Raw genomic sequence first — 16,325 nt, 5'->3', positions numbered from 1 at the left:
CACCAGGGGGCGCTGCAGGAACGGCCGATCCGGAGGGGAGGACAGTCGCCAAGCAGCCTGGGTTGACACGCCCCTTTTCCCTTCCGAGCCAATCATTAGTGAGAGTGGGCGGAACCGCGCGCCGCGTACCTGCGCGTTAAGAGGCGGCCGCGTAGGCTTGGAGGCAGCGACCCGACTTCCGACATGAAGTCGAGGTCGGTGGGTCCCGGGCCGGTGCTGGTGCTGCTGCTGCTGCTGCTGCTCCGAGCGGCGTCCGTGCGCGGGGTCCAGCGTCCGCGCCGCTACACCCCGGACTGGCAGAGTCTGGACTCCCGGCCGCTGCCGGACTGGTTCGACAAGGCCAAGTTCGGGGTGTTCGTGCACTGGGGCGTGTTCTCGGTACCGGCCTGGGGCAGCGAGTGGTTCTGGTGGCACTGGAAGGGCGAGGGGCTGCCGCAGTACGAGCAGTTCATGAGCGACAACTACCCGCCCGGCTTCAGCTACGCGGACTTCGGGCCGCAGTTCACGGCGCGCTTCTTCCACCCGGAAGCCTGGACCGACCTCTTCCAGGCGTCCGGGGCCAAGTGAGTGTCGCCGCGGAGCCCGGCGGAGCCCCGTTCCCGGCTCGGGCTGACGTTAGGCAGGTGGGAACCGAGCGGGGGGGGGGGGGGTGCGCCGGCTCTCCCGGGGTCGCTCAGCTGCGGGTCTGACTTCCTGAGCCCCCTGGTCCAGTGATTTGCCTCCTGAAGGATGCAGAATTGAATGTGGCACGCCGGGTCACGCGGAGGAGGCGTGTCTGCTTGAGGATTAGAAGAAAATAAAGGTTTTCTGAAAGGCCGTGGGCTGGACAGCCCTCGGTGGCTACGCCTGTATATCGAGACGATCGAGCTGGGTGATACCTAATGTCCCTTCCAGGTCATCAGGACAATCAGGATTCCAGAATTTTCATCCTGTGGTCTGGCATTTTGTCACCTCCCTGCAGCCTCCTTCCATGATGATAGAAAGGGATTGTGTTAGTTCCTTTCAGCTTTAACATCTCCCAGCGGAAAAGGGAGGGAAAGAGAGTTCTGGTGCGCAGTGTATTTGGACAACGGGACCGATTCCCACTCACCTGCCTTCTCTGTGCCTTGCACACAGAGAGTGCTCAAGAGACGTTTGAGCTATTTTGAGAGCTGTCAGAGCTTTGAGTGTGGAGGGTTCAGAGAAGTGAAAGTGTGGCGTGCTGAAATGGGGAAGGGAGAGGCTGTTGAAGGCTGGGGCCAATACCGAAGGACTAATCCTGGAGGGTGGTATGTTGCCAGGCTTGAAGTCAAAGAATGGTTGCCCTCAGCTTCTAGAAGAAATAGCTTGGCGGCCAGGAAGGAAGCGGGTTGGAGGAGGGTAAGATGGAGGCAAGGAGCTCCTGGCTTAGAGCAGTCTTCCGTCCTTACCTTGTCTCCTTGGTCACCTCCTGGGTTTTTGTTTCCCTTGGACCTTGTACTGAAGAAAATTTACAGCTGATGTTTAGTGTGTGCCGATAAATATATGGAAATATAAGCGTCAAATAAACACATGTGGTGGTCACTGTCTAATAGGAGCCTTAGAGATCCCTAGTTTACAAATAAAAATTGAAATCTTGGAGAACTTTGTCCAGACCCCTTATTCTGTGGCCCAGATGACAAGCCCAGATGGAGGAAGGGAACTAATGTCCTACACCCAAATCTCAAGACTCCAAGCCAAAGGTTCCTTTCACCATACCAGGGGTCTGCAAACCATGGCCAGAGAGAGAGAGGTCCTCTGCCCGTTCCCGTAAATTCCATGAGATGAAAATGATCTTTACATTTTAAAAAGGTTAAAAAAGAAAAAGAATATGCCACAGAGAGGAATGGAGCCCTCGAAGGCTGAAATACTATCTGGCCCTCTAAGTCTTGGAGCTCCCCACACCAGCCAGTGATTAAATGATCATGTGCAGGTATCATCAGTTTTTCTGCTGTACAAGCAAATGAAATGTTGAGTGTTATTTCAACACTGCACTTTTCTCCCCAGCTCTTTTGGTCCTGGTCACCTCTGTAAATGAGAGGCAGTTCATGTGACCTTTTCTTTTGCTTTTCTGTCATCTGCTATTTCCAGAACAAGAGAGCTAAGGGCCACTTCTTTTTCTTATCTACTCCTTCCTTCCCTCTGGGCCTCCTCCTTGGCTGGGGACTAAGGATTCTGGCTTCCTTAAGTTTGATTCCATCCCTAGAGCAGTATCCACGGGGAGATGTGCCCGCAGCATCTCCCTGTGGATCACCAGCACAGTCACTCAGGCAAGTATATTTCCTGTGGTCAAGTTCTTGCAGCCTTTTCTAAAAGCGTGGGGCATGCGGGGTAAGCTCATGCTTGTGGCCCACCACCTGCTTTCTTTGCTGTCCACAGGTATGTAGTCCTGACGACAAAACACCACGAAGGCTTCACAAATTGGCCAAGCCCTGTGTCTTGGAACTGGAACTCTAAGGATGTGGGTCCCCATCGTGATTTGGTTGGTGAGTTGGGAAAAGCCCTCCGGAAGAGGTAAGTATCTACAGATGGTTAATCTGTCATCTCTTTTCACCTCTCATTCCTCTTTGCTCTTGTGTGTTTTCTAAGTTTGCGTGTAGTGAGTAAACCTAAAAGGCTCTGGCATTTGAATTAGCAGTGTTTGATGCTTGGCACTTTACAGGTGACCAAAGGTGACATCATCAGAGAAATTCATGGTCCTGTTTAGGTGAGGGATACCCAACGTAGCCCACAGTGCTTTGTTTGCATTCTGCGAAGGATTCTTTCTGGAAGGCCTTCCAATTCAAGGCCTTTTCCAGGGTCTGACGAAGGACTGGTTCTGTCATCTTTGTGTCCCCCTTAGCTGTCCACCTGCAGCTAGAAAGTTTGGGTGACTGCTAGGTCAAGAGGGAGCTGACAAAGGCAGCAGTTAAGGGAGCCAGAAAGTGAGGTAAGGAGCCGCTTAGACGATTCTAAGTAATGTTCCCAAATATATGCCACTTAATAAGAAGTAACTTGCCAAGATCAAATAGCTTGGAAGTGGCAGAGGCGGGATTTGAACCCAGTTATTCTGGTTTTGGCCCCTACAGTTCTGGGTGTGATTGTCTACAGAGAGGAAAGGTGGTATTTGTACCTTACCCCATCTCAGCTCTGTTGTGATTTGGTAAACTTGATGCACTGTTTAAGGAGTAGGCCAGCTACTTGTTTGTATAGGTAACATTTGATTGGAACACAGTTACGCCCACTCATTTATGTGTTGTGTCTATGGGTGCTTTCAAGTTACAGTTTCAGAGTTGGACTAGAGACCGCAAGGCCTGCAAAGCCTAAAAATGCTACATGGCCCATAAAGAAAGAGTTTGCTGTCTTTGAAGACCTGCTCAGTATTCAGTTTCCCAGTGCGGTGCGCAAAGTCCTGCAAAGAAAACAGTCCTGCTATAAAAGTCAGATGTCGATCAGACTGGACTTTACCATCCTTGATTTTTACCTTCTTTGTATCTATTTAGTCCCGGAGTCATATGATGAAATAGCTAACTCGGATTCTTTCTGTCTTATCTGTGCTATTGCAATGTGATCCTTACTTCCCACTGCAGTAAGGCCTTTCTGTGACACTCACCATTCATAACTCAAAACAAGTTCATTGTGTACGAAAATAGGTCACTTGGACTCTTTCATTTTGGTTGAGAATTCTTGACATTTTAATGTTAAGAACTGTTAGCAGATCTTAAATAAATGAAACAATAAACCCACGTTCATTAATTTCAGCTACATAGAAAATGTTGTGATTTTCTAAAATGTTGTGATTTTAGGAAACTGTGATTTCAGTTTCCTAGTATCTCTACAATATGTATTCTTACAGTTGACAGAGAAAACAGTTTTTTAAAAGGACCATGTGTCATTACTGAGATAACTGACATAGATAAAAAATGGCTTAAATGACATTTGAGGGGCACCTGGGTGGCTCAGTGAGTTAAGTGTCTGCCTTTGGCTCAGGTCATGATTTCAGGGTCCTGGGATGGAGTCCTGAATGAGGCTCTCTGCTCAGTGGGGTGTCTGCTTCCCCCATTTTTCCTCCCCCACTGCTTGTGCTCTCTCCTGCTCTCTCTCTCTCAAATAAATAAAATTTTTCCAAAAAATGACATTCGGTGCTAAGGTACTTAAATATAAAAAGTAGTCCTGCGTGTGATCAAAAACCCAGTAACTTTGTTTAAGTTAACGATAAGAGGTAATTTAAGGAAATGGTTTGCGGTCCCCCTTGCCCCTGCATGCCCTTACTGGTAAGTTTCGCTGAGATGTAAAAATGCTGCCACATGTTGATTTTTCTTAAACAACATTATTTTTTTCTTTGTTTGATGGACATTTGCTGTTCTGTTTTTCTATTTAAGGAATATACGTTATGGACTCTACCACTCACTTTTAGAATGGTTCCACCCACTCTACCTACTTGATAAGAAAAATGGCTTCAAAACACAGTATTTTGTCCGTGCAAAAACAATGCCAGAACTATATGACCTTGTTAACAGGTAAAAAAAAAAAAAAAAAAAAAGTTTTTGTCCTTATGACTTTTATTAATGAAATCAGAACTTCCTATAGGATACTGTTAAGTTAGGGGAGAAGGGGAAAAGGAAGGAATGTGGGGAAAAAAATCTATAAGACGTCAAAATGAAAATAGTGGTTTGCATTAAGACGGAAAATATTTTTTCTTCCTACTATTCAAAACTCCCATAATGTGGTCATATTGCTTTTATAGATTGAAACAGACCGAGGATGGGGGTTTTTAAGTTTTAAAGTCAAGACTTCAGTCCCTCCTTGCATGCTGGTTTCTTTGTCAGGACCTTGGAGAGAGGCAACATGACCCCCAAGGACCTTGCACTGGATTTGGGATCTGGCAGATTTGCATGTGAACCCTGGCTTTTGTTACTCACCGGCCTTAAAGGAAATACCTTCAATACAGGGCTCAGAATGACATGTGAAAAACACTTGTCATCTTGCCTGGTACAGAATAAGGATGCTGTTACCGTTATTTTTCTTAAAATGATCACTTTCACATTGGGACTCATCACTAGTCTTCACTGTGCTTTATTTCTGGTTTGCCCTTCTTGCAAAGGGGGCTGGCACACCCAGGAGGGTGGATCTTTAAAGCTCTAGGGGCAGCCACCTCTGCCTGGACTCTCATTTTAGACCAGAACCAAACAAAGTTCCTTGCATCCAGATGACTTCCCTAAGGAAACAGTAGGTCCTAAGAGACCAGCAGAGGCTTGGAGACAGACAGAACTGTATCTGAAATCCACTTCTTTTTCTTGCTGGCTGTGTGGCCTTGAATACCCCCCCCCCCAATCTATTGAGATCGCAGTTTCTTTATCTGTGAAATGCGGATGACATACACCACAGTGGTGCTGTGAAAACTAGGGAGGTGCTGAGTAGAGAGGGACTCGCACAGTTTCTCGTTGACAGTAAAACACAGACCGTCTGCATTATACTTGCCTCTTAGACAGGCATTCTTTTCCTTAGAATCTGCATGCCGTCCTGATTACAGAAGACAGCCTAGGACCAGGCATCAGCAGGTGTGCATTTGAGTTCCAGCTCCTGTTACTTGGAAGTTTTGTCACCTAAAACAGATTGCCCTGTTGAGCCTCCAGTTCTTGCGCTCTAAGTGGGAATAATCATGCTTACCTTATGGGTGTGTCTGAATGCACGTGCGTGCACACGCACACACACACGCCACGTAGAGGTCAGAGTGGAATATGTGGAAGCTGTGGCTGTGTGGCTCAGGGGGACTCTAGAGATCCTTTGTAGTGGAAGCTTTGGGCAGTTGTCCAAAACAAGTGCATTTCCTGGAATAGTTCAAGCTCTTAAAAAAAATTTTTTTTTAATGAAAGACAGATAATTTTTTTAATTTAAATTGAACTTAGTAAGTAACGTATTATTAGGTTCACGGTAGTTTAGTGACTCATCAGTTGCATAGAACACCCAGTGCTCATCCCATCACGTGCTCTCCTTTATGCTCCTCAGCCAGGGACCCCATCCACCCACCCATCTGCCCTCTAGCCCCCCTCAGTTTGTTCCCTAGAGTTAGGAGTCTCTTACAGTTTCCTCTCTCTCTGTTTTGATCTCATTTTATTTTTGCTTCCCTTCCCCTATGTTCTTAGTGTTTTGTTTCTTAAATTCCGCATATGAGTGAAATCATCTGGTATTTGTCTCTCTGTGACTGATTGATTTCACTTAGCATAATACACTCTAGTTTCATCCGCATCTTTGCAAATGGAAATATTTCATTCTTTTTGATAGCTGAGTAATAGTCCTGTGTGTGTGTGTGCCTGTGCGCACATGTGTGTGCCACATCTTTATTTTCTATATTTTGGCTGTTGTGGACATTGCTGCTATAAACATTTGGGTACACATGCCCCTTCGGATCCCTACATTTATATCTTTAGGCTAAAGACCCAGTAGTGCAATTGCTGGGTCATAGGGTAGCTCTATTTTTAACTCTTTGAGGAACCTCCATGCTGTTTTCTAGAGTGGTTGCACCAGCTTGCATTCCCACCAACAGTGTAGGAGGGTTCCCCTTTCTCCACATCCTCGCCAACCTCTGTCATTTCCTGACGTGTTAATGCATCTTAAATGCAGAAACCTTAAGTCTGTACTTCTGGAGCACAGAAAAGGGTTCTGGACTCTTTTCATTGGAATTAGTTGCTGCAAGGGAACCAAATTACTTATGTGCTGATTACAACCCTGTTTTTTTCAGAAGACACTGAAAAAAGATTAGGAGGAAATGTTCCAAAATACTGTGTACTAAACAGCGGTTCTGTGAGCGACATTAACAGAGCTATGGTTGTTGTTTTGTCTCTTTACTTTTCCGCATTGTCTGGACCATGGTAATTATATGGCACTTTCACAATGAGAGAAAATCTTAAAAGTATTTGTTATAAAATAGATCCATGACACTTTACTGTGAATAGATTCAGATAACAGATGTTGTCCTAATCGCGTGTCTTCCAGATACCAACCTGACTTGATTTGGTCTGATGGAGAGTGGGAATGTCCTGATACTTACTGGAACTCTACGGAGTTTCTTTCTTGGCTCTACAATGATAGCCCAGTCAAGGCACGTGATTGTACGACTTCTCTCTTATGAACCTGTTATGAGAAAAGAAAGAGTAAGAAGCCAAGATCCAGAGTAATAACAGTGATAACAGCAACAATAATAAATCCTAGTGGCAACATGGAGGTGGTAGGGACCAGGGGATTTCATGGATGTTAAAGGTTTCTCCTTTAATTCTTTTCCCCGCCTTCCTTAGTATAAGCTTTCTTTCTCTCCTTTAATTCTTGATTTCGACAGCAGAGGTTTAAAGCTTGTTAAATTTAAGTAATAGAATAGAAGCAGTACGTAGAAGTCCGAGAGAGTTAGAGAAAGTAAAATAAATATTAAGCATGCAAACATTATAAATGAGAAAAACATCCCCCAAAATTAATATACAAAACCTATACAATTAAATGATGGGAATAAGATGCACCTATTTATGCCCTCATCTATCTGTGCTGGTTATGCAGCTTAATTCCCTCTTAAGTGGGAATTTCATTTCTCTTACATCCATGATAGATTAGGTGACATCACACCTGGATCCTACCCACCAGGATCAGTGTTCCCCATTTAAGTTAGATAAATAACTCTGATGTGATGTCATATTGTCCACATACCTGTCTACTCAGCCAGTCTTTGCTGGATCTCTAAGGGCAAGAGCAGTTTTATTCCCCTTGGATACCCCAGTACAAGAATCATAGAAGTGTTCATCATTAACCTTAAGATATTATGGGGGGCACCTGGGTGGCTCAGTTGGCTACGTGTCTGCCTTAGCCTTGGATCACAATCCGAGGATCCCAGGATCAAGCCCCGCATGGGGCTCCCTGCTCAGCGGGGTTTCTGCTGCTCCCTCTGCCTACTGCTCCCCCTGCTTGTGTTCTGTCTCAAGTTTTTAAAAATCTTAAAAAAAAAAAAAAAAGATATTCTGCATTATGATTTCTCGTAGTTCAGCCAAGATTTGAAGGAAAGAAAATGTTTCCTGACTTATCTTTACCTGGGAAAAAGTCAGGGCCATGCAGTGGAAAGCAGTCAGGTTCACATACCTGATTCACTGTCAGCTTCCTGAAACTGCCCAGGGGTATGACCTTGGGCATGTCTTGTCCTCCCCATTTCTCCTTTAATAGAAGAAATAGTTTACCGGATGATCTTTCAAAGAGGCTCTTCCAGCTCTGACATTACATGTGGCTTGACCAGGGTTTCTCAGCCTCAGCACAATGGACATTTGGGGCTGGATATTTTGCTGTGAGGGGGCTGTCTTGTTCGTCCTAAGACATTTAACAGCATGCCTCGCCTCTACCACTAGATGGCAGTAGCACCCCCACCGTGGCAACCAAAGTGTCTCTAGACTTTGACAAAAGTCTCTCGAGCACAATAGCCCTCAATTGAGAACGGTTCTAGACCAAGTCCATTCCTTATGTTCCCAAACACAACTTATCAACCTGCATTACGTAAGGAAATTAAGTGGTTTTACCCCCAGATGACCCAGTACTCTCTTCTTTTAGGAACAGGTAGTGGTAAATGACCGGTGGGGTCAGAACTCTTCCTGTCACCATGGAGGATACTACAACTGTCAAGATAAATTCAAGCCAGAGAGCTTGCCAGATCACAAGTGGGAAATGTGTACCTCCATAGACAAGCTCTCCTGGGGCTTTCGTCGGAACATGGTGATGGGGGACATTGCAAGTGAATGTGAAATCATTTCGGTAAGAGCACCTGTGAGTTACTTGTTAACTACTGTCTCAAATTACCCTTCTAACTAAGAGTGTTGGGAGCACTCTGGATGGAAGTGCAGGTCGATAGAACCCTCTGGGGTCATTGTCGATAGAACCCTCTGGGGTCATTGAACATAACCATAGACACCTGTCCTGGGGAATCTGGGTGGCTTAGTTGGTTAAACATCCAACTCTTGGTTTCGGCTCAGATCGTGACCTTGGAATTGTGAGACTGAACCCCACATCAGAATCCGCGCTCAGTGTGGAATCTACTTGGGATTCTCTCTCTCTCTCCCTCTCCCCCACTATCCATCCCCCTCAAATAAATAAATCTTAAATTGAAAAAAAAAACAAAAAACAAAAAACACCTGTCCTAAGGAAATAATAATAATTACAGAAGAAAGTCTTACATATAGAGATGTTCTTCCCAGAATTTTTTGCAGTTGGATATGTGGGTTGTTTTAATTTCTTGCAGCCATAAAGGGATATTTAAGTAGATCTGGGGATTTTTCTTAACCATTAAAATTTTTATCAATGCAATATAGGTCAATGCATAGGGTTTGAGTGAAAAAGTAAGTTACAAATTATCACAACTGTATAAAATGTATTTCCATCGCACAGAGAAAAGACCAGAGGGAATATCAAAAGTCGATGGTGTGGTGTCTTTGGGTCACTCCAATACATTCTTTTTTAAATTTTCTGAATGTAATTTTTCTGGGTCCATTTGAAGCATACCTATTCAAGGTCACAGCAAACACACGCACGTGCACACACACATGCATGTACACACCAGGCACACCACACCACTCCAGAAGCCTTGAAGAATATATCCCTTTACAACATGTTTTCCCAAAGGGACAGCATATACATTTATGTCGCCCATTTTATACAGTGTTCCAAATTCTGCATTCTCTTCCATGTTCCCCAAGTCTCCCTGGCACCCACTCAACAACCTCTCTCCTCTGATCCGCATACTCTTTCCTCCTACTTCTCAGCTTCCCTGATCACACTCTGTGCAGCCGCCACCTGGCCCATCCCACTGTGTGCCGCACTGGGGGAAGTGTAGGCCGGTGATCAGTCCGTGGAATTCGAATTAATATATTTCTCCACTTGGTAGCAGGATTTTTAATTTTCTCATATAAGCCTGTCCTGCTTTCATGATGACAAAAAACAGACTTTTCAGAAGGATAAAGGCTATTCACCAAAGGAGAGAATGTGCCCCAGATTCTTTTTCTTCTCTTCATACCTGTGGGCTCTAAGTGTCCTGCTGGACTTGGCACCCGATGCTGGGATTCCATTGTTCTCTCTCCAGGAACTGGTGCAGACCGTGAGCCTGGGAGGCAACTACCTTCTTAACATTGGAGCAACTAAAGATGGACTGATTGTTCCCATCTTCCAAGAAAGGCTTTTTGCTGTGGGGAAGTGGCTGAGCGTCAATGGGGAGGCGATCTATTCCTCTAAACCATGGAGGATACAACTGGAAAAGAACACGACGTCTGTGTGGTGAGCTCGCCCCCTGTCGCGTACGGGACCAGGACGACAGCCCCTCCCTGGCTGGCGCCGCCTCAGTCCACAGTGTTACAAGCCAGGGTAGAAGCTGTCAGGAGGAAACCCCAAAGCTGCGCTTTTGCTAGTAAATTTGTACCCCAATTTATGCCTTAAGCCACCAGGGTATCTTTGACTAGTGAGAGGTCTGGTGACTTGCTGACAGGAGGAGCTACCAAGTATCTGTGAATATACTTGACCTTGTTACCCTTCCTCCCCAACATGGTACTAGCCGACGCTTGCACAGCACCTCCAATGTGTAAGGCTCCAGTCCAGATTCTTTCCACTCACTGAATCCCCTCAACAGTCACACGAATGGATACTGTTAATTATCCCCATGTTCCAAGTGAGAAGGGGGACCCAGAGCAGCGCTCTTCCTCGCCTGGGATCACAGACCCAACTCACGGAGAAGTCGTGATTCAAACTTGGCTTTGTGGACCTAGTTATTTGACCTGCGGCCTGTGTGTTACAGTCTGAAATAGGGTGATGATACTTAGCTTCCTGTGGTGGTTATGAAGTGTAATTTACGGGAAGCGCCGAGCAGAGCACCAGGCGTGTGCAAAGTGCTTGGTGAAAGGCCTCTGCGCCTGTGATACCAGCGGACGAAGCTCTTTGCATCCGGGGAAACACGTTCATCTTAACATTTGGGCTGAACTCCTGTTTAGGGATTTTCACCCTCTTGTCTGTGCACGGCGAACTCCCGGAACAAATCCCTCTTCACTGCACATTTTATTGGAGCCTCTGCCATTTTCCCATGGATTTGGAGTTGAAAAAAAGATTTGAATTAAAAGGCCCATGGCTTCAGTATGCGATAACTAGCGTAAGCGTTAAAGATGTTTAAAGAAAACTTAAGCAGTCCCCAGAAAGAGTCTTACCGGGCTGCCTTCTTCCCCCAGAGCTCTATAGGTAGTGAGTTAGCGCACTTCCTAGGGCACTGACAGACTCAAGGCGTTGGGGTCGGTAGCCAATTGAAGGGGGACTACATGAGGCTTTGTGTCAGGCTCTCAAGCCAGGTGTTTCTGACATTGATGTTTCTTTTTTCCCAGGTATACCTCAAGAGAATCGGCGGTTTATGCCATTTTCCTGCACTGGCCAGAAAACGGAGTCTTAAACCTTGCATCCCCTGTAACTACCTCGACTACACAGGTGAGGAGCCTCAGCCAGTCTGTTCCGAGAGGCACCTTTCCTAAAGGAACTGGAGGTCTTTTCTACTTCTTCCTTCCTGCCCCAGGTCTCCCCTGTATTGCACCCGCCCCTTCTAGATCATCCGCCCTGCCCCAGTGTGACCGCCTCCCATCACGTTCCAGCCATATTCTGTACTCAGTGTGCTGATGTCTTCTCCGTTCCCTTTTGCTTTCTGCAGATAACGATGCTGGGGATCCAGAAAGATCTGAAGTGGTCCACAGATCCGGAAGAAGGTCTGCTCATTTACCTGCCTCAGCTGCCACTCTTCACTCTGCCAATTGAGTTTGGCTGGACTATAAAGATGACAGGAGTCCATTGATCGTTGGGAGTTCAGGCAGAACTGCCTCCTCTTTGCTGCTTTGGTTTTCCTCTTATAGCACCAGCATTGTAATAAACTACTTCTCTACTCAGAGATGGCTTTTCCAACACATTTTAATCAAAGGAACTGAGTGCATTATACTGATGTCTCAGTGGATCAGTGGATCAGAGAATCTGAGATCCATTGCTAGCATACCTCTCCCTGATCAGCAGGAGGCACTAACCGGTTAAGCTCTGAATTCATCCTTCTGTTCCTAACCTGGGAAATTATCTACCCCAGAAACTTCATTCCATTCTCTGTGTTTGAAACCTGTCTCCTTAATCAATGACTTCAGATTAAGGAATGAGCCAAGTCACCCTACTGCCTATGGAAAGAAGTAGAAAGGATTTGGCAAGCTCAGCCGTTTGCTGTGTACTTAGCATCAGTTGTCCCCAGCACCCCTCAGAGGAGGAGAGCCTGGAAGGGAAGGAAAAGCTTTGCTAGAGCTGCTAGTGATCAGCCCTTTGGAAGTTTCCAAAGCAAAGTAGGGGCTCAGAAAATCAGTCTGTTTACAGTGGTATTTTGAAGAAAATGAATGTGATTCTGCCCTGCTTTTTAAAATATGATCCAATAAATAAATTTTTATGTCAAATCATTTCTACCAAAAAGCATGTTGTAGTTTTCTTCTCCCAGTTTCTTAAGGACTGCTTATGAAAAGCTTTGTTTCTGTTAAAGACAAAAAACAAAACCCAAAGGACTTGTCAAGTCTTCTTAATGCCAAACAAAGAACATAATTCCTTTGGTGTTTCTGCTTCTCACTTCTAGTACCATCCTTTTGAGTTGGCTACTAGTTCAGCCCCTTTGATTATTACAGATATAATCAGATTTTCTCTTTCTTTTTTATTTAATAGATATATTTATAAATCTTTACCCAACATTTGAGGAATATTTGTTTTTCTCAAGCACATGGAATATTTACAAATGTAAATACCAAAGGAGCACTATCATACAGATGGGTGTATCTGCAACATAATTAAAGGACCATAAAAATATAAAAACTTGAAGGAAAAAAATCTATATATTTGGAAATTTTAAAACACACTTCAGAATAAGTCACTGATCAATGAGGGCACCATACAAGGAATTAGGAAATACTTAGGATAATACTGAGACCACAATGTACTGAGCTTTGTGAGATGAAGTCCTTAGGGAGGATTCTGGGAAGATGGCAGTGAGTGGGCACCAGGAATCTGTCTCCTGACCTCGACAACAGTTAACACTGGCAGAATCTGGTGGAACTCTTGTACAAGTCCGGAGTCTCCCAAGGCTCCGGTTCCAGAGGAAGATTCAGATAGTAAATTGTGGTTTGGGTCAATCCACCTACCTATCCCCCAGCCACAGCCATGGAGCTGGCAGTGATGAACATGTTCCTGGAGCAACTTACACACAGCCTGTGGGAGTCAACATGGGCAAAAAGGACGCTGTTCTCCAAATATCTGGGATTTGAGTTTTGAGCTCTGATCTCTGATTGCTGCTTCTGATCACAGAGGTACAGGCAAAGGGGTGGGCAACCGTTGTTGGACCTCTCCCACGGCGCAAGCCCTGCCTCTGGCTGAAGTGATTTCCAGTGGATTTAAGGGACTGATACCCCCCCATTCAAATATTCCCCCTTTTGGGAGCCAGATATTAAAAATTAGGACATTCAAAAACAACTGCATGTATGAGGAAAATTAGAAAATGACCACATGCCCACGGAAAGGCTCAGAAAAGAGCCTAAGTTTACACCTCTGGCTCATCTGTAGCCAAGAGACCGACGACAACAATCAAAATGCAAAAATAAAAAAACCCAGCAAGTCCTGGGAAGTGGGTAGAGGGAGGAGGTATCTGACTTCCAGAGTTACCACATTATTAGAGTCCAATGTCCAGATGTCCGCAAAGAAATCACAAGGCACAAAGAGATACAGGAAAACATGGCCCATTCAAAAGAAAAGAGTGAATCAACAGAAACTGAAACAAGCCCCTGAAAAAGACCTGGTGGCAGATAAACTAGACAGACCTTAAAACAGCTGCCTTAAAGATACTCAGAAAAGTAAAGGAAGCTGTGGGGAAGTCAAGAAAATGATGTATGAATGAAACAGATATATGAAGAAATGGCTAGATAGATAATCTAAGAAGAAACCACACACATAACACAATTTTGGAGCTGAAAAGTACAAATGAAATGAGAAATTCCCCAGAGGGATTCAAAGGCAGATTTGAGTAGGCAGAAGAAAGAATATTGTACCAGAAGATAGGACAATGTAAATTACTGAGTCTGAGGAATTGAAAGAAGATTGAAGAAAAACCACGTTAGAGCAAAGATAAACAAAATAGAGAAAAACAACAGAGAAGATAAAGTTGGTTTTTCGAAAAGATCAGCAAAATGACAAACCCATAGCTAAGTTGGACTGAGGAAAAAGATCCAAATTACTAAAATAAAAATGAAAATGGGACACTACTATGAGTTCTACAGAAATGAAAAGGATTATGGGAGCACTATAGAGCAGCTGTACTCCAACAAATTGGGTAACTAGATGAACTGAGAAATTTTCTAAAACACAAAACCTACCAAGACTAAATCACAAAGAAATAGAAAACCTGAATAGACGTAGAACAAGTAAGGAGATCAAATCAGTAATTTTAAGATCTCCTGACAAAGAAAAGCCCTGGAACCTTCTTTGGTTCTTAGCTTCTTTGGTGAATTCTACTAAACATTTAAAGAACTAACATTTCCAGAAAAGTAAAGAGGAGAGAAAACTTCCTAACTTACTCTATGAGGCCAGCATTAGCCTGGCACCAAATCCAGACAAAGACACTAGCAGAAGACTACAGACCAACATCCCTTATCATCATTGATGCAGAACTCTTCCACAAAATACTAGCAAACCAAAATCAGCAACATATTCAAAGTATTACACACCATCACCAAGTGGGATTTATTCATGGGATGCAAGGATGGTTCAAGATACAGAAATCAGGGGCGCCTGGGTGGCTCAGTGGGTTAAGCCGCTGCCTTCGGCTCGGGTCATGATCTCAGGGTCCTGGGATCGAGTCCCGCATCGGGCTCTCTGCTCAGCGGGGAGCCTGCTTCCTTCTCTCTCTCTCTGCCTGCCTCTCAATGTACTTGTAATTTCTCTCTGTCAAATAAATAAATAAAATCTTTAAAAAAAAAAAAAAAAAAAAAAAAAAAAAAAAGATACAGAAATCAATCATTGTAATAAACCACATTAACAAAATGAAGGGAAAAAAAACACTGTAGCAGAAACACATTTGACAAAATTCAACACCTTTTTGTAATACATATGCTCAAGAAACTAGGAATAGAGTGGCACTTGGCTGGCTCAGAAGAGCATGCGACTCTTGATTTCAGGGTCATAAGTTCCAGTCCCACACTGGGTGCAGAGATACTTAAAAATCTCCTTTAGGGAGGCCTGGGTGGCTCAGTCAGTTAAGCATCTGCCTTCGGCTTGGGTTATGATCCCAGGGTCCTGTCAGAGAGAGAGGGTGTGCTCCAGCAGCAAGGGGGAAGAACACAGGGAGAGGGAGAAGCAGACTACCTGCTAGGCAGGGAGCCCAATGCAGGGCTCCATCCCAGGACTCCAAGATCATGACTTGAACCAAAGGCAGACACTTAACTGACCGAGCCCCCAGCTGCCCCTAATTCCTGTCTTTTTAACTTCAGGAAGTGTTTGCAGTTTTCACTGTGCAATTCTTTTTTTTTTTTTTTTAAGATTTTATTTATTTGTTTGACAGAGAGAGACCAAGCAGGCAAAGAGGCAGGCAGAGAGAGAGAGAGGAGGAAGCAGGCTCCCTGCAAAACAGAGAGCCTGATGCGGGACTTGATCCCAGGACCCCGAGATCACGACCTGAGCTGAAGGCAGAGGCTAAACCCACTGAACCACCCAGGCGCCCCTTCACTGTGCAATTCTTGAAAGTCAAAAATTATAGTCATGAACATCACACATAAATATTTTGAAATAAATGTCATGCTAGTAGTTTTGGGTCATGTTCAGTCCTCTAGCTGGAGGTTTGAGAATTCTGTGAGTACAGGTCTGTTATGACGGAGGGAATTTTGGGTGCTGCAGAAGCAAAACAGAACACTTACCAGGTTTTGTTCTCTCCATAGCTAAAATCTGAGCCCCCTGGAGGCAGGGACAGTACCCTCTCTGCTCCCCTAAGAATGCCAGTCAGTGTACTTAACATTTGGATATCCACCCACCCAGAAGCCACAGTGACTAATCACGAAATGCAAATTTGATCATCTCTTTGTTTAAAATCCATTAAATGAATTGCTATGTGTTCTCCAAAGTCGGTGCTATGGTCCCTGTCAATCTCTCCCATCTTAGTGGAAAGTCTGTCCCTACTCCCTCGCAGCTCTGCAGTCATTCTGGCCTTCTTTCCATCTTCCTAAAACAATTTTTTCCCCCAAACATTTCTAATTGAAGCCTACAGTAAGCCTACATTGCAATCTTGTTGACATATATAACAACAA

At 44.6% G+C, this 16,325-nt stretch overlaps 1 protein-coding gene across 1 annotated transcript; it reads left to right on the top strand.

The window, feature by feature from the left end:
• Positions 1-120: 120 nt before the first annotated feature.
• Positions 121-12,449, top strand: FUCA1 (alpha-L-fucosidase 1). The gene is made up of 8 exons (XM_059135906.1): positions 121-563; positions 2,377-2,511; positions 4,359-4,496; positions 6,973-7,078; positions 8,557-8,757; positions 10,079-10,269; positions 11,358-11,457; positions 11,675-12,449. The coding sequence occupies exons 1-8, from the start codon at positions 184-186 to the stop codon at positions 11,813-11,815; spliced, it is 1,392 nt and encodes a 463-aa protein (XP_058991889.1). The 5' UTR covers positions 121-183; the 3' UTR covers positions 11,816-12,449.
• Positions 12,450-16,325: the final 3,876 nt, after the last annotated feature.

This window comes from Mustela lutreola, chromosome 10, assembly GCF_030435805.1.
Source record: "Mustela lutreola isolate mMusLut2 chromosome 10, mMusLut2.pri, whole genome shotgun sequence".
Taxonomy (NCBI): Eukaryota; Metazoa; Chordata; class Mammalia; order Carnivora; family Mustelidae; genus Mustela; species Mustela lutreola.
The sequence above is the reverse complement of the archived record's forward strand: the minus strand, read 5'-3'. Positions and strand labels throughout refer to the sequence as shown.

Excerpts from the sequence above, each read along its gene's own strand:
- FUCA1 (XM_059135906.1), top strand. The coding sequence starts at position 184 with ATGAAGTCGAGGTCGGTGGGTCCCGGGCCGGTGCTGGTGCTGCTGCTG. Across the intron at positions 2,512-4,358 it reads GGAAAAGCCCTCCGGAAGAG|GAATATACGTTATGGACTCT; the intron begins GTAAGTATCTAC and ends TTTCTATTTAAG. Across the intron at positions 8,758-10,078 it reads GTGAATGTGAAATCATTTCG|GAACTGGTGCAGACCGTGAG; the intron begins GTAAGAGCACCT and ends TTCTCTCTCCAG.